At 38.5% G+C, this 18,444-nt stretch overlaps 1 protein-coding gene across 2 annotated transcripts in view; it reads right to left on the reverse strand.

The window, feature by feature from the left end:
* Positions 1-18,444, reverse strand: part of raver2 (ribonucleoprotein, PTB-binding 2) — a 33,952-nt gene that overhangs the window by 4,538 nt on the left and 10,970 nt on the right. The window contains exons 3-14 of one of the 2 annotated variants that reach the window (XM_015355506.2): positions 13,164-13,633; positions 8,700-8,891; positions 6,354-6,480; positions 5,397-5,482; positions 5,004-5,102; positions 3,579-3,690; positions 2,799-3,082; positions 2,025-2,136; positions 1,610-1,758; positions 662-760; positions 510-563; positions 17-139 (exon numbers count right to left, since the gene is read on the reverse strand). In XM_015355506.2, the coding sequence (XP_015210992.1) occupies positions 17-139; positions 510-563; positions 662-760; positions 1,610-1,758; positions 2,025-2,136; positions 2,799-3,082; positions 3,579-3,690; positions 5,004-5,102; positions 5,397-5,482; positions 6,354-6,480; positions 8,700-8,891; positions 13,164-13,633 (1,907 nt within the window). Of the gene's footprint in view, positions 1-16; positions 140-509; positions 564-661; positions 761-1,609; positions 1,765-2,024; positions 2,137-2,798; positions 3,083-3,578; positions 3,691-5,003; positions 5,103-5,396; positions 5,483-6,353; positions 6,481-8,699; positions 8,892-13,163; positions 13,634-18,444 lie in introns of both variants that reach the window. The other variant, XM_069194187.1, reaches the window with a different exon arrangement.

Here is an 18,444-nt window from a genome sequence, read left to right on the forward strand (position 1 = left end):
TGGTGTCATTCTTTACCTTGCTGGCATCTCTGGATTGGTAAGACTGTAAAGCCGCTTGTGACATTTGTGTCTGAGAATAGTACTGAGAGACGGCTTGCATGTAAGAGTTGTAATCTCCATAGGATGTGGTTGGAGTTCCCTATAAACAGAAATGGATGAAATAACTTAAAACATTGTCTAAGCTAGGAATGAGGTTAAAAAACAATGCTGAATAATCATAAGAACAAAAGTATGTTGGGATTCAGAATTTGAACAACTATTGAACTAAAAGCAGAACAACGTGGTTTAACAGTTGTTCTTTGCATTCACATGGCAATCAGCATACACACACGATCATAGTAACATTTTCCAAAATACTATAGAGAAAGAAAATTGACATTTCCTAACCATTATTATGTAAGTGCAATGAGAGGTTTCATAAATATATGATATTGGGGATGTGCATTAGGCTTAAAGAATGTGTTTTTTGACGCTTAACTTTACATATTGATGGCAATTTCAGATATTACCTGGACATAATATGACTCTGAAGAGCTGGATGTGGGCTGTGCATAGGCAGACATCTTCAGAACAAAGAACACAAATAGCATTAGTGTTTTCCCCAAAGAACCAAAGTTCACCTCTGGTACTCAGTGACAGTATGCATTCCTATGGGACTCACCTGAGCATGCTCTTTCCCATACTCGCCCACACTCGTCTCATGGATATTACTTGTGTACCCCTGTGCTTGGTAATGCTGGTACCACTGCTGCATGGCTTCCTATAAGAATCGAGACAGAAATCAACACAAGAAACAGAAGAGGGCAATACGATTTTATTTTCTTACACTCAATCAAAATCTAAAGTCAACTTTAATGCTTGGATACTAGCAAACATTCACTTTTACTACGGCTGCTCTGGTGAGCTGGAGATGGTGTGACACGGATCAATATTCTGTCCCGTTGAGGCAATTACTGGTGCAGTGTCAGAGGTGTCTGTAGGCTCTGTGTGTCGAGTTAGAGAGAACAGGCATGCAGCTGAAGGGAATGCTGGCCAGCCAAGACCACAGAGTGCTCTAGGAGATCAGAATGTATGACGCAATGGGACTGGTGAGTGTGGGGGAGTTAGAGAGCAGATGGGATAGAACACAGAACAGCAAGGAAGAATATTCTGTTACATACACACACCTCTTCATTTACACCACACAGATTCGTAAAATACTGAACAGTCCTCCTTCAAGAGGAGGAATAAATCCAAGACTTTTCTTTTCCCCAAATGAAAGATGAAATGCTAAAGGAAGACTGGGAACAAGGCGTGCATGACTGACATTGCTAAATAAACATGCTTGATTTTTTTACCCAATGAAAGCTGAACTAAAAGCTTGAATGACAACAGTGAATCATTCTCATTTGTATAGTGAGCAGTCTGTGTAAATAGCACATGAGGGGGGTGGTGAGGACCATTCACAGTGAAGTGGAGAAATTGATTTATTTTTGGGGTGCAAAGAAAGATATATTTATATGAACTATGGTATAAACATGTTGCTATGACTTCCTTCAGAAAGTTTCCTTCGATAACCTGTCAGATTATTAGCATCGTATTTCATCCTAGACAATATCATGCTGTTTACCTGCGAGTATTGTCCATACTGTTGAGAATACTCATTTGAGCTGTCTGTGGTGTACTGGGTGCCGGCTGTCTGAGAAGCAGATGGAGTCACAGCACTGCCATAAACGCCACTGTGCTGCTGAACAGCCTGAGGTTTAGTGTTGGAAGGACCTGCAGCTTTGATTTTGGGGGAAAAAATGACAAAAAACTAACATTAAAACAAACATGATTAGGGATGCATAGACATTGTTTTCCATTGTGATAGTATAAAGTAATCTCACTGCATAATGCAAGAAGTCAAATATTCGTACAGTTTATTTGCTCAACAAAATGTAAAATATTTGTTTGGAAGTAAAAAAAATAAGACTTCATGCAGTGTCACCAAGCTTGACTAATGCTGGAAAAAGAAACGAGTGTTGAAAACTCTGAATCACCACCTTGTAAAACCATGCCCGGAAGCACACTAGCTAGGTTCAGATATGGATTTGAAGGCAACTTCAGTTCTTTCGGTGGCTCTCCAAGCAGTGATGTCTGGCTGCTAGTTTGAACCTGTAGAGACAACCAAAATTCAGATGCAATTTTATATAACCTACACAAAAATATTCTTTTGATAAAATACACTCAGGAATTTCAAATGCATTCCTTCAAATTCCTTGCAGCCTTACTATACAATTAAGAGTTGAATTTTAATAGACCCCTTTGTACAATACAGAGAACAATAAAGCCTTTTATGCACAATACAAAAACTGTCTACTTTTAAATAATGAAACAGATCTGATCTTTCAGTGAGACTCCTAGTTGAACCCATATTCATTATGAATCTATACAACATTTTTCAATCCAAACAGGTCAGCGCATTTCATCTCCTTCAAATGTCAGGGATGTCGCAGAAGCCCAGAAATTGTAGGTCAACCGGATTATGTACAAGCTCTATCTACTGTTTCTAAATCTTAGCCCCAAACCAATCTGCCTTTTAAAACATAACTACCTGAGAGCCAGTGTAGACTGTAGCACCAATTACTTACTGTACTATACAACACAAAATGTCAGCTTGTTGTAGGGCACGTAGCCCTAAAATATGGAGTACAGTATCAACAAATGCAATTAAAACCATAAATGTCATATGACATATTTGTTCAGGTTACATATGACAGAGTTGATCTGATTTTATAGCAAATGATCAAAAGGGAGGCTCTACGTCATGTCCTTACCGCCCCAGTGCTGCTTTCACAGCTCCCTTGTAGGGTTTGCGGTTTCTGAGCGCCTCCCGAGAGCAAGCCTCCCATTATGGAATTGCTCAGGCCCGGGAGAAAGCTCTGTGCCATTGTAGGAGTCGCCACTGACGCTCCCAGCGTGGCTGGCTGCTTCTCGGCAGCTCCATCCTGTTCTGCGCTGGCTGGGTGTCCCAGGTGCTGCCTGCTGGGCATATAAGACATGATCCCAGCTGCTCCTCCTGGGGCTTGAGAGGATGCCTGCACAGCTTCCGAGGACAGCCCTGCAGCAGACATAACCTCCTCTCAGAACAGTGCACGGAAAAAGGGACAGGAACATGAATGCCCCAATCCTAAATGATATAATTTCACATTGCCAAAGGCAGACTGTAAATCTTGAAAATGCAATCAAACCAAAATATGCTAAAAGGGGGCACAATATCATCTAAAAATACGGTCTGATGAAGTTCACAAAGACAGGACAGCTTTGGCGTGCTTCTCAGATTCAAATATGATATATTATGAATAAAATTCTTGTCTTGATAAATGATCTTCTGTTTACAGGCGAAGGGTTTAATTGCATTTTATTGTTCTCAGAGAGAGACAAAAACAAATATTTTGACAGATGATATAAACCGTAAAGGTTTCACTGCCACTTGTCTTGCTAATCAGATTCCACTAGGAACAGCCCAGAAGGTAGTTTTACGGGAAATGGTATATGGTATATAAGCTACTGGTATATATTTGCCCTTCAATGCACTGCCTGATCAGTAAACTCACCATCAGGAGAGTCTCCCAACAGTCCCTTTCCCATGGTTATTGGATTAGCAGCCCGCAGGCCCATTGCCTTTTGCAGTAATATTCTGGAAGGATCACCAAGTAGGCTGGGCACCTGACATAAATACATTCCACATTAGTAAGGAGATATTGACAATATGTAACTCGCGTTGTTCTATTCTCAGACTCAGAATCGTCCAAGAAATGGATAAGAGCCATTCTAAAAATATACAATTATCTACTGGATTCACGAAACAGATTAAACAATGGCTTATGTCGGAACAGGAGATATACATCCATTATGGCAAAACTCCAAAATTGATTTTCTAGTGTAAATACTATAAAAAGATTAAGGGCCCATACTGTGCACCTTTTACATAAGCACAGTTATCAATGTCATATAAAGAAATACGTAGAAATGTGCTGATGTCATGTATGTTGAAAGGGACACTGGTCCATTTTGTTAACAGAACTTCAACGACCAGGGGAAAGATGCAACCACTCTCCAGAGTAGCTAAACCCATATAGACACTTGCTCCAAACTCAGGATCAGGTATACTGTATAATCTGGACGTTGCGAGTTCTAGCCTGGATCATGTCGCTAGCCAACTGACTGGGATTCCCTAGCACTACAAGGAACAGTGCTGGAATTAGTCTGCAAAAGCTCTGTTTCCCGGCAACCCTGCACCCCTCCTCAAATCAATGCTGAGGAGCAATCTTTGCCAAGGAGCCTATAGTATTGCAAAAGATGAAGGGGAGGATGTGTGCATTTCTCTGTGAATTCAGGAGTCATTGTTGCAAGGAAAGATGGTTGGCAATTCAAAATTATTGGTAACTCTAAATTTAAAAAAGATCCAGCATCTTATCTATGGACTTTCACTATATTAACAGAAAATTATTTTTAAATTGCTATTTTTCTGTGGATTTGAACAAAAAGTGAATACACCATACGCACACTTTTTAACAACTAAACTAGCAAAGGTTCCAGTAGCATCGGGGGCGGAAAAGAACGTCATGCTCTTGAGGTACTATAGCACCAACCTTTGACACCCTTCCTACCAGACGGAAAAACAAACACAGCAGAATCAAAGGGCTCTAAAACACGTGACTCGAACAAATGTAGGACACCACTGTTAGAGAAGAAAACAGCCAACAGAAAATGCATTCTATTCAGATCACCTTTTATCTCAATCTTAACATAACATTTGATCATCACATACCCCAAAACAGCAAAGTACATAATTTAGAGATGTCATCATTCAAAAACTATAAGGTTAACCAAATAATTTTCACTTACATTTCAAGCTTGCAAAGAAAGAGCCCCTACCCCTTAATTCTATAATGAAGCACTTCAAATTGACAGAAACATTTATTTTTTAAGTTTTAATGCACTTTAATGCATTGCATCACATAATTCACAGTACTTACATTGCTTAGCTGTTTTTCCTTGATTTGAAGAAGCTGCTGCTGAGCCAACTGCATCCGTAAAAGATTCTGCAAGACTAGCCCATTTCCCAACATGGCATTCTAAAGCATTGAACAAAAAGTAAAAAAAAAAACATATTAAATGCACTCTGACTAATTAAATTAATCTGACTTCGTTCTAAAAGCATACTCAATGTGCATGTTGTCTTCATTCTGAGTATTGTCCATTACAATATATAAAATTCATTGTTGCAATATCATTAAAAGGTTTTTACACATAAACTAGTTCTCTCAACCTGCTGTTCAGTCTTCTGGACCAACTCTTCCCCTTGTAAAGCAACTGTTGTCCAACAAGTGAGATGTTTGTGTACATAGGAGCCCTGGAAAGGGTCATACCTGCTGAACTTTGCTGAGCTGAAGCAATGCTGTGGTCAGAGGAGGGCCATGCAGAAAAGGCATTCCCTGTGGACGTGTGAACTTCCCTGAGGAAAAAAAGGATTCCTGCTAAAACACAGCAAGAACATCTCGCCGATCTCTATTCATTACAAAATATGAAATAATAACAAATTCAATACAATGCAAATAATTAGGATGAATATGTCGCCAAGAAGTACATAATAATAATAATAATAATAATGTTTCTTTATTAGCCCTATACAATTTCTTGCATTAGGAATTCGTCTTTTCGCATACCCCAGCTTTTTCTCCATGGAGACACAGACAGGGAGAGAAGCTTGGGGTCAGAGAGCAGGGTCTGCCATTGTACGCCGCCCCTGGAGCAGTTGGGGTTAAGGGCCTTGGCATATTACATACTAATATGCCAAGCTTTATTTACCTAATTACAGCATTAACACCAGATATCCTTCCGAAATCTTCGTACTCTTTCAATTCAATTAAAGCCATTTCAAACGTTGTGCATTTAAACAACCTAAAACTTAGCTTTATCTCTTTGCTTCTCCTAAAAAGATAGTGAATGAAATGGCTTCCTGAAGTCACCAGTTCTTTTAATGACCAAAGAGTTCATTTTAGAGACATGACATATTCATCAAATATTGCTTTTGTGGGATCTGACCATTACAAAACAGATCTTGACACCAGACGCCCGCACACAGATCAACAGATGTGAAGTTAACACACACAACCTATAACAAAGGGCAGCACAAAGCTTTTCAAAATTTAAAGCATCCAATCCATTATTATTTGGAGAATGAATACTCCTATATTCATACACAGGCACTCTTGTTGCCTTATTTAGCTTAATAAGTACTACCATTGAAATTCATGGCAAAACCTGAAGCGAGCTATGCAAGCTCAGAACAGAAGTGTTATCTGTTAGTCTCAGTATGCACTCACCTCCGTGCTTGCCAGGGCCTGCCTGGTATGGTCTCAACAGCACTTGCAGCACAGCAGGGTTACTCATGCTGCTCATCAGCTGAGCAAGGCTTGGCTCAGGAAGAAGACCCTTCTTGTTGGTAGACATCTATCAAAATGATAGAACAACAGCCTCAAATCTTAGCTGGGTAAATGTCTGTATATAAACCACCTGTGGTCTATAATACTTGCCGATCAAGGGGGACCAGTTAGAGCATAAACTCAAAATAAAAGCAATATCACTCGTGTGTATTGTAAAATGTAGGAATCACAGTGTGAAACTTAAAATACCTTCATGTTAAAAAATTAAACATAAGCCATCAACAGTTAAGTAGGACACAAGTAGGACACTGGAGAAAAAAATAATACATTCCTTCCTGCTAATGTGTTACAAGTATCCCACAAATGTTACAAGCTACCATTTTATTAAATTCAAACATAAAAAAGCTTCCATCTTAACAGAAAGGCAGAGAATTCTATTTTTTGCTTGCCATTATGTTCCTGTCACTCACCTAACTCATTAGTGCTGATAATACTTAACATGCAAATGTTAATGACAAAGAGAACGAGAAAATGGAGGCAAAAGAAAATCATACTATTCTCATCTAAGCACACCAACCTAAAGTGCCTGTGATACTAATTAAAAATGAAGACCAAAAAAGATTTGAATCACATTGAGAGGTTACCAGCTGGAAATGTTTTAATTTGTTAAATAGTACAAAGAAAGCATCAAGCAAGATGCTTAAAATACAAACTAGACAGAAGACAAACTATAAACAAGCAACACTATGACTGACAATAAAGTGATTAATTGGACTAAATTAAGAACAAAGAGCAGACCGGTCATATCATTTGACAGTATTCTGAAGAATCAACTTTATAAGCAAGAATACCATAGTCAATCTAAACATCTGAGCGGTAACTTAACATTCACTCTGCCATTACACACAAATACCCTGCAAGCAAAGCTATTTTAGTATTGTTCTTATCTTTGTAGATGCAAACTTTTCAATGACCTGTTAGGTCGTACTAGATCAGGCAAATTCAAAGTCTGCCATTGGCGTAGCTCTGATCTCTCTCCATCTCTCCTCTTTAGGGCATTTCTGACATCCTCCCAAGACCCGCAGCCTGTTCACAGTTAAGAATCCATCTGGTACAAAAATCAGCAGCTCTCCAGTAACCATTACTATAATGAAGAACTTATTCTCAATACCATGCTGTGGCAGGGAGGAATGCAGATACTGTCATGGATGTAGTGACACTGTACCCCAGCCACAGGTCCTTCAAATCCAGTTCTGTCATTTTAAGGGCATATGACAAGCAGAACAGAAACATAATTGTCTTATCATGCTTCCAGCATAGCAGGATCCAATATGCCTTGTATTTAGCTGTGGTGCTACTTTAAACTTCTGCCCCTACTCTTTGCTTGTTCTTAATTTGAAAAAAAAATATTTAGTGTTATTTTTATATTCTCAGTTGATATTAATTCACACTCTTGAGTTCTGGCACTTACCATTAGTTATGAGTACACTGTTCTCGAGCAAGGTACATATTTTTGCTAATGCAGTATTTACCACTGCTGCCAGCATCTTTAAAGGCAGACATCTAATGAAAAATGTCAGTTTGCATCATTCTATTTGGACAGTTGTTTATTACCTCTAGCTGTAGCAGACTAGACTATAATCAGACTGTTACAGAAAGTTCACTTGCTAGTCCATTTATGGTCAGTTTCTCAAAATTAAAGGTATGCATCTCAAGAAGGGGAAAAAAAAGTTGATCATGCCTTTTTTCTTCCCATGTCAGGGACACAATTTTTATTATTACTACTTCTAAGGACTCCAGTGGACACAATCCTGAATTTTTGTACTGCATTGTGCTTAAAATAGGGTTTGACTAATCTGTCAGTAAAGCCTATCTTGCTCATACCAATGCATTTTTTTTTCTTGCAGGAACATCAAATCTTTCCATCTGGCTACATGTTTATTGACAAAGAAAATTAAAGTGTCTTTCTGATTTTCATGTCAATTCTCTGTTTTAGGGAATCTGCTGTGGTATGTGGATTGCTTTCATTTTTCCAACTTGCTTCTTAGATTTCTAAGTCAAAAGACAGAAAAATCAAACAAGCTCCAGGGAATGTTAAATTGGGAATGTTGACTGTTGTCATATTTCTGTGGAGAGACAGAAGCAGCTTCAAGCTGGTTACTGATAAGGGGGCGCAGGGCTGGACTGCAAAGTACAGTTGATAAGTACGTTCAAATTGACATTCTTCTTCACTAATGATAAAATCAATAACCTTCGTGTCTTTGTTGCTGGTTTCACACAACTTACCACCCCTTGTGCAGCAATCAGTGCAGCTAGTGTACTCCTTCCTGAAGTCCCAGGGGTGCAAAAGGAAACCCGCACTTCGTGTCCCCTGATCACATGCCTGTCCATCTCTGTCAGGACAGCCTCCGCCTGCTCTGCAGTCTCATACTCAATGACAGCAAAACCCCGGATGGGACTGCCTTCATCCTGAGCAAGCTGTGAGCATGGAGAAAAAATAAAAGGCGAGTCACTTCACTGTTGTTCATACACTGATCCATCAGGAAAGCTTCACCACCTACAGTCTCTGCCTATCAGAAAAAAACAACAGGTATGGCAATGTTATTACTGAATAGCACCATTTCTTGATCTCACAGATGTTGCCCCATGTTTCATGTATTTCCAGGACCTCAGCTTTTAAACAGACTGTTAGATTTTGTTTTCCTGATGTAAAAATTGATTGTTTTTTTTAAGGAATTCATTTTTCCTCAGCAGCAAAAACAAATGGTGGGTGCAGTGAAGCAACCCTTCAGGGAAACCGGATCTTTTTTAACAACCGTATAGAACACTGCATCTGTGCTCAAGAAACATAGCAGCAATCTGACTCCCCCTTCTTCCCTGTAACTGCTGTCTCTCTTGATTTCTTATTATTGGTGTAACAGTGACAAAGATTTCTACCTGTGGTTGTCCATAAATCCCAGTGTGACTTATTTTGCAGTCTTTTCTCTTTGCAGGATATCTCGGCTTGGGGGAACATATCTATAAACCCTGGCATTCCCTCATTAACAGCGACAGTGGTAAGTATAAAATCTGCATCCTCCTCTTTATGTTCATGTTCACATTTCCATGTTCCGATCAGGTAATTTAGTCTCATCGCTGTAAGAACAACTGACAGCAGTTTCTGAATATCCTCTAACAAAGGGTTAGTTCAGCATCTGGCTTTCCTGGGACACACAAACAACTGACCAAAAGCCAAATATAAGACATATACTTTAAATCATGATAACCACTAATGGTAACAATAAATCTTCTGAAAAGAATCAGGAGATAACTGTTGTTTCGCTTCAAATGTGGCTTTCATACTGAAGGTAATGTTGGGTCTACTCGACATATACCTCTAAATATAGTGGTTTCCAGACAAAGACAGATTAAAAACAGCAGCCTGACTGCCTTGTAGCCTGATCCCTTGAGATCTCACCAGCTAAACAGAGCTGAACCTAGTCAGTCCTGGAAAGGGAGACCTCCAAGGAAAACCAGACTGCTGTTCTAAGGCTTTTTTGTGGACCATCTTGCTTACACACATCCTGGGCCTTTTAAACCTATGCCCCCAGCATGGCGACAGGAGACAATGCTCTCTTGGAGCAGCTGTCCTTCAGATGAGACAAATCAAGATCCTGACTGCTTGGTCATTGAAGATCCCTAGGCACTGCTAAGAAAAAGTTGCATTGTCCTCACTAAATTCCACTGTGTGTGCACTCAGGTCTGACCTCCATAAGTTTCTCCCCTAATGGAACTGCTGAAGGAATCTCTCAGATCTCCACCTGAGCTGCTGTGTAATGCGGCTGCTGGCACACAATGAGTGCTGCACTTCAGAAGTGGAGGGTGACTCTACTACATGTGAAGTATTTTAAAATTGTCTGGGAGGGAGAGTGGCATAGAAATAATTGACTTTTGGCGGGTGATGCAACTGAAGTCTACATATTACTCTATACGACACTTGGACCTTTAATCAATTTTGGTACCAAGCAAAAATAAAAGTGAAACTAAGCCTAGAACTCGGGGATATAGACAAAAAGCAAAAAGAGTACAAGATTTAGTCAACAATGCAAATTTAAGACTGTTGAGGTTTACTTATGTGACACTGATCTGTGCAAAACACTAATTCTAAACTGTAGACTCGATTCCATATTTCTGGAATTTTAAGTTCAAGATTCCTGATTGAATGACAGAATCCAAAATGCAGTAACAGACATTACACGATATACAAAATAACAAAAAATGATACCTTTGTGAAACAATGTTGCAAACTCTTTACAATATTAAATGTAAAGATGCAAAAATTACACTCTTTAAACAGCAATTTTTAATATGAATGTTTACCCATGCATTTTACCTTCAGGGAACATAATGTTTTCCTTTACTCAATAAGAACAGTTAACATTAAATGCTTTAAAGGGAAATTGAGAACACTGAATCTATGCTGAAATATCCCATTCCAAAGCCTTGAGGCACATTCAAAAAGTATCAGTTCAAAATGTCTAGTGTTTATTCTTTGCAAATGTTTCCTACGGTGCCGATTTTAGATGAGAAGTTAAACAGTAAGGAATACCAGCCATACAAGTCCAGGGCACTGTCTGTGTCTTGCAGTGCATGCTGTTGCTATTTAGGAGATCACGAGGAATAACATCACCCAATAAGAAAATGTGTTTAGGAATGTTTATTGAAGCACTACACATAAGACTCTTTGGCTCGACATGCTTGAATGAGGGCCAACCACCGGGCTGTGGGGCAAGGACGTCAGGACCCCTCTATAGAGAAAGAAAGGTTAACCAAGGGGTATCTTCAGAAGTGGGGTAGAGGAAGGATGCAGAGAGAGGGGCTTACTTTTAGTTTTTCAGGAACTGACATCATGGAGAATTACTGGTTAGAGCAGCAGTAGATATGCTGTCATCCCCCCAGATTTTGTTAAAAACACCATTAAATTAGGTTTGCCAATCTACAAAATGTTAACAGGATAAGTCATAAAATTAGGTAGTCACCTTATTACTTATGAATGTTACTTTTGTCCAGGCTGTCAGTTTTTGAACATTAAGGCCTAGATAATGTGCTGACGTACTTCTTAATAATTAATTAAACCTGTACTATTTCTGGATAGTTTTTTTTAATCCCTGGAACATTTAACATGTTGAACTTCCCTCCCCATTCTCCTTCGTTAATTGAGCCTAGACTCGAACACAGTGCAGGCCCTCTTACAGTTTTCAGAGGACTAGCTGCTGTACTTGTGATCTGTAGACTCATTCACTGACAAGCTGTGAAATGCAGTTTAACCTTACACACACTACATGAAATGTTAGAAGCTACATTGTCAGGCAGGTCTAGACTGTTATTAGAACTACACTGCCTACAGAGCGCCCCTGAAAAAAAGCAAGCCATTACCTCTTTTACAGTTCTCTGAGCCATTCAAGGAAAAAGAAAGCCTTTTATGATAACATTTCACTGCACCTTTTTTTTAAAGATGAAATATTAGTGTCATTCTCTTATTAAGTTTTAATTATTCCAAATCCTTCCACTATTCACTATATGCAAAATAATTTTCACTCTTCTTGTTCCCTCCCTAAGAATGACAGAGTGAGTCAACACATTTAAAAAAATATGTGCTGGACGCGAGGTTGCATGTGAGAAGGCAATGCAAGTTTGACTTCTTTTAAACCTGCACTTGACAGTTTTCTACTTCATCAGTTTTTCAATCAATTCAGAAGAAAGTCAAAGTGCCAGGTATGATTTGCCGTTTATTTAAAATCGACTACCATGCTTTTCAAATGCATTTAAAATAAATAAAAGAATGATGCATCAGCTGTATTTTTGTGATGATGAAAATGGAGACATAGTAAAAGGAATGTTTCGCACATTTCTGACTTTACTTCTGTGAGATTAAGTGAAAATGAAGATACCACCCATACCTCTGTTCTTTTGCATTTAACTGTTGGATGTCATCTGCTGTTAAGTAAGCTGCACCACTTTCAAAGACTACTTAGCTATAGCATTCTTAGGGAAGGTTTGAACCACTTAAAGGACACTTTTATAGAGAGTGCCCATGAAAACACTCTTACCAAAACACACCAGGGTGAACTGTCTTATAGACACTGTATTAGAGGATTATTTTAAGTACTCCTTCAAGCACCCTCTTCAGGGTCAGGCTGCAGAAGATGAATGGGAAAGCTGCCGTTTGAGAGCTCTAACTCTGTAGAGGGGACTCCACAACCTTTGCATTGGCTTCTGGTCTAGCTAATGACAGGCCTCAAATAGAGCCAGTGGCAAATGATACGCTAAAGTCATTTCTACCCCTTTATCTTTGTTTTGGATGGCACTGTGACCTGAATGACCTTTAGAATTCCCCTGCACTATATATCAGCTTTTTAACATCCTTCTGATAATCAATCCAGATTAAAAAAGCAGAAAAAAAATTATGATGTTCAATTTCTTACTCAGACACAAATTAAGTAACCTTTTCCCTCATACCCAATAACATATAAAAAAACAAATCAGTAAGACACAATATTGTTTAAAGGCTGTAAAAAATTGGAAATGTTAATTTGAAAGACAATTCTTCAATGATGCAACCACTAATTAAGGTCATTAAACATTTGAGTACAATAGACGTAAAGCCTAGTATTATGTAGGATTTAGAACCAATGTCAATTGAGGTCTTTTTAGTTATTGTACTTACTCGTCATAGTAAACCAAAAAAGGTTTGCTCACCTAACCACTTACCTGGCAGAAGACGGGTTTATACGTTTTGGAGAAAATTTGTGCCAACTCATCCGTGTCGGAGAAGTCGGAAGGAAGTTTATCAACACAAAGGCACTTGGAATGAAGGTGGTCAGCAGTGAGCTGGTTGACGTCTGTCCACTGTACCATTAGGGTGCGATCGCCCTGCTGCTTGCCCAACAGTTCTGACCTGGCTTTGGAGGCAGAGTCCTTCTTCATGTACTCCACAAAGCCATAGCCCTTGGAGTGGCCCGTGAGCTCACTGTAAACGAGAAAGCACCTCTCAATATTGCCGTAGGTGCGCACCAGTTCCTCAAACTGCACTGCCGAGTAGGTATGTGGCAGATTGGTGATGCACAGAAGGGAGTCCGTGGGTTGGAGCTGCACCGAGATCTCCTTCCCTCGGATAGCTGTCTGGTGGAATGTCCGGATGGCATCCTGAGCCTGCTCCCCATTCAGCAAGGTCACAAACGCTGAAAGAAAAGAGTTAATGTCGTTTTATGGCTGCAAAAGGCAAGTACACCACTTACTCTACAATTAGCTTCTGTTTTGCTTATCAAGATGCTTTATTTATTCCCTGGCTTACTCCTGTCAGCATCTCACAAAGAAGCTATTTTTGTATCAGACACATGTGGAAGCAGCATTATTTAAGAGGCTCACTGGAATTGTTCTCTAGATCTGAATGAAAACAATGTTTAAACTAATTTTTGACAGCAATTATCACAAAATTGCAAAACATGTTTCTTAAGTGTTTGTTTCTGGTTAGTATTCCCAAATTCCAAAGCTACAAAGGGAAAGCTTCATTGTATCAACGAACGTTTCAGTCTTTACCCAAAACAATGATTCAGAATAATATCAATCTCACAGTTAATCAAGAGGATAACATCCATGGAATATTCTTGAGGAAAATAAATGAAAAAGAGGAATGCAATATGTCAAAGAAATTCTAATTTTATCTGCCAGGGACTTCTTTTTCTAGTGCACACATTTTTAATGTTCAGATTCACGTTTCCCCATTAGCCTACAGGAAGTACTAAAATCCATTATCATTCATCATCTCCCAAACTTCTATTTAATAAGCACAGTGAATCTGAAGAGTCAGAATATTTGCCCGAGTCTTTTTCCTTTGTCACACAGACACGCTTCCAAACAGTAACAGGATTCATGCAGATCCTTTCATAAATACTGAAGCATGTAATTATAGTCCAGTTAAGGGATAAAAAGCAGGAATTATGAAAAATTATTTTAATTAACAGATGAAAGCCCTATGGAAGCAATCACAGATTTACAGTTCTTAGTATCCTGCTTTCATTTCCACAGTCATCAGAATAATTTCATCTAATTTTCAAATTCCTGAGTTAAGAGGCGACATTCATTTTGCAGATTTCATGTCCAATACAACAGTCCCCTAATGCATTATACATTTAAAAATAGCTGTATAATCAAAGATCACCATAATGCACTCAAAATATCCCTACAAAAAAGGATGGTACAGATTGTGTCTATAAATAAATCTGTGGACTCAGACACAAAAAATATCCTAGCAATCACACTTGAAATCATTATAACTAATGCCATCAACTGTTAAAGCAGGAACTCTTTACCACCACTTTATATTCTAGGGGGACATATAAAAAATTTTCTAGTACACAAAAGATACAAAATTACAAAAAACATATTCTTTACACAAAAGGAGCTTACACAGTCTTCAAGACGTAAGCTTATTGCATAACAATACTCAACTGCTTGACTACCGACAGCTTTAAGAATGTTAAGAGGGAAAAACTTTGCTTAATTACAGGATATAATTCCAAGCACGGAGTTCATTTTAATACGCGCATGTGAGGGGGGAAAAAAAGGTTTCCCTGAATACATTTTTTATTCAGTTACCCTACCACACCATGTCTGAATAAAATAATTACACCACTTCTATTATTCATGGTCTCTCTTCAAAAGGACAGCTTTCGTCTGACGCAAAGAAATCATACTACTTATCTACCTTTTAGCTTTATCTCGTTTACATTCTTATAAAGCCATACTCAAGTGAAGAAAGCATTAAATCAAAACAAAGGTTTTAAAACAATATATACCTACTTTACAAAAAAATAGAAAAATGCCTTAACAATTAATAAATTAATGCTATCAAATGGAAAACCAAGGGTGAAACTGAAAGAAAAATCGAACAAAGCCAACTGCATCTCAAAACATACTGGGGCACAGTATTGCTCTCTATTCTTAGTGAAGTCCTAACCAAAGATGCCTTCTGAAGCTACCATAAAGAAAATTACTTGTACCGATGGTGTGGATCTCATGCACGATGTTCCAACCATCGGCAGAGTAAAAAGATCCATGTGGAAATACCGCCTGCGGGCTGGAAAAAACCCAGGGCAAAAGCAGTCTTGCATGTCACCAGAGGGCAGCAATACTCACAGATCTATAGAACAATAAACTTAATAATATTCAACAATTCAATAAAAATCCTTGTGGGTGCTCCGATTGTCAAATACTGTACATACTGTTAGAAGACGGGGGTTAAGAAAATAGTTAATATCTGAAAATAGACCAAGCAGGATGATCAATTATTAAACAACACCCCAAATCGTTAAGATAGGGCAAGAATATACCTATAACTGTTGGTATAATTATCGGCACTGGAGTTTTTTGTTCTCTTGCCCAGCTTTGTTGTAAAGAGTAATAAATCAGGCATACTGGGTAACACAAATATTAATACAACATAAAATACAGCATACAAATTACTCTATTTACAAACAAAGCCACCCCATAGGCCTACGCTCTGACAACCAGAAAAAAGCCAGACGGCTACCAAATATCCAGAAATCCTTTATAACACACATGCAAACCAGAGATAAACCTGCCCTCAAAACTAAACCTACTACGACCTACAGTTAAATCTCTCTCTATAAATCTGGATGCTACAAAGTAAACGGGAAACCTAACTCCATATCCTAAAAAAGCATCCACTAACCAGGGGAGTTGGTTTTTATCCTATGGATTCTCTACACAGGAAAATGGTTTCCAAATAACAAGAGAATGACAAGCTCTTAACAAGGTTCAAATATTTAAATCTGGTCTTTACAGATGATCTGGAAAAGGAACTCCCGCCTGGCACACACTTTCTTCTCTCTCTTCATGTCTTTATCTCACTCTCTCACTTGCTCTCTAACTTTTTTTTTGGTGATTTTCCTGGACTGTTTATGACACCTAACCATTTATCCAGAACTTAATGAACCAAGGTAAATTAGACGATTCCTTGATCAATGTATCTCAGACCCAATACAACTCAGTACTAACACCCCAGTTCCTTTCTTGCTTTGAAGCTCCTCAGAAACCTCAATGTTGACACTAGTTGATGTGTGGTGAGCGTTCTGACGCACTATGGCATCCAGGTGGATGCTGCACATTGGTGGTAGTTGAGTGGAGTGTCCAGAAAAGCGCTATATAAATGTAAGCAATTATTATTATTGCTAGCTAGATGTTGACAACTCCCCATCTAGCTGTAACAATATCTTTACCTGAGGTAAATGCATATATGCATTTGTGTGGCAGTGTACAGACGTGTCGGATTATTCAATGATCTACAGTTATTGCTGAATTTTTATTCAGGATATATCCTACCAATAACTCAAAAAGAAAACAAAAAAAGTTTTAAAATGTTTCCATTCTGAAAAAAAAAACTAAAAAGTTGCTTATCTAGTAGCCATGTCAAAACATTTACCAAACCAACTCCACAACTGTTTTACAACCTCAAAGTAGCTTCTTGCAACTCAATGACCGCAGACGTTTTAAGATCACATTGTATCAATCTGAATTAATCAAGAAATGCATACAGCGACAGTAATGATCACTATGCTTGATACACACTCCATGTCCGAACCTGCGACTTGAGCTTCACCTTTTAATAGTAGGCGGTCTATTTTAAACATTGTCTTTGATCATTTCAAAAAACTAAAAAGTTGCTTATCTAGTAGCCATGTCAAAACATTTACCAAACCAACTCCACAACTGTTTTACAACCTCAAAGTAGCTTCTTGCAACTCAATGACCGCAGACGTTTTAAGATCACATTGTATCAATCTGAATTAATCAAGAAATGCATACAGCGACAGTAATGATCACTATGCTTGATACACACTCCATGTCCGAACCTGCGACTTGAGCTTCACCTTTTAATAGTAGGCGGTCTATTTTAAACATTGTCTTTGATCATTTCAAGTGCTAATCTTTTGCAAAAATGGTAAAGTGTGCAGACAAAAGAATTTCTGCAATGCAACGCAATTGTTCATATTTAAAGGATTAGAATGCATGCTGTACATTCATCAGCCTCTGTTAACTAATTTAGGTGCTGGAAAACAAAGTGTTGATGCAAAATGTAAAGGTTGTTCAAGTCAGATAAGCAGAGTAAGAGCTTCTCTGAAACTCTCATTTAGGGAGTAAAACACAGAATTCGCAAATCTACCCATTTGTGTTTTGGGGGGTTTTCATAACGATTCTATTCACAAACAAGAACTGCCTTAATTCTGGAGTAAATGATTACAATACCACGCAGACCACAATCCCATCTTGATAACTCACATTCCACCCCTCCATTCCCAATACATTAAACTACAGGTCCTTGCAATACCCACTACATTTCATCTAAGGGACCCAGAAAAAACCTTAAACATAACAACAGAAATGCATACCCAGATTTTATCCGACTTTAACAGGACGCACAGACAGCAGGTTCGAGAATCACTGTATCCTGCTACCAGGATTTTGATAAAATCAAACTTCATCTGCTGTGTTACCATAATTACAGCTACAAGACAGTCTGGATCTCATTGCTTTACATCTCTCTTCACTACAGCCACTGTACAACAGATACAAAGGAGCCAGTCCTAGACAACAGCCCTTCTATTTGTTTATTACATTTTTTACAACTGCCCACATTCATTATTGGATCAATTAATGACAATCTTCTCTGCGTTCAAGCATCAATACCTGCCATAAGTGGGAGGCATGATTCCCACACAACACAGTGTACAGGGCTTAGTGGACAGTTGGGAGCTTCAGGGTTACATATCTATTGCAGACTACATAACCTCATCAAAAACATACTAAAATTGCCTTCTTGAAGAGGTTTCTTCTATAAAAGCTGAAAAGCGGACAAAGAAAAATCTAATTAGATGAATACTGACTCATGTTCACATTTTTGCAGTTTCAGCTATAGATATCTGTCAGGATGAGAGAAACTCAAATGTGCTCTTTCTGTTCCCCCCAAAAA

The sequence above is a fragment of the Lepisosteus oculatus genome, chromosome 9 (genome assembly GCF_040954835.1).
Source record: "Lepisosteus oculatus isolate fLepOcu1 chromosome 9, fLepOcu1.hap2, whole genome shotgun sequence".
Lineage (NCBI taxonomy): Eukaryota > Metazoa > Chordata > Actinopteri > Semionotiformes > Lepisosteidae > Lepisosteus > Lepisosteus oculatus.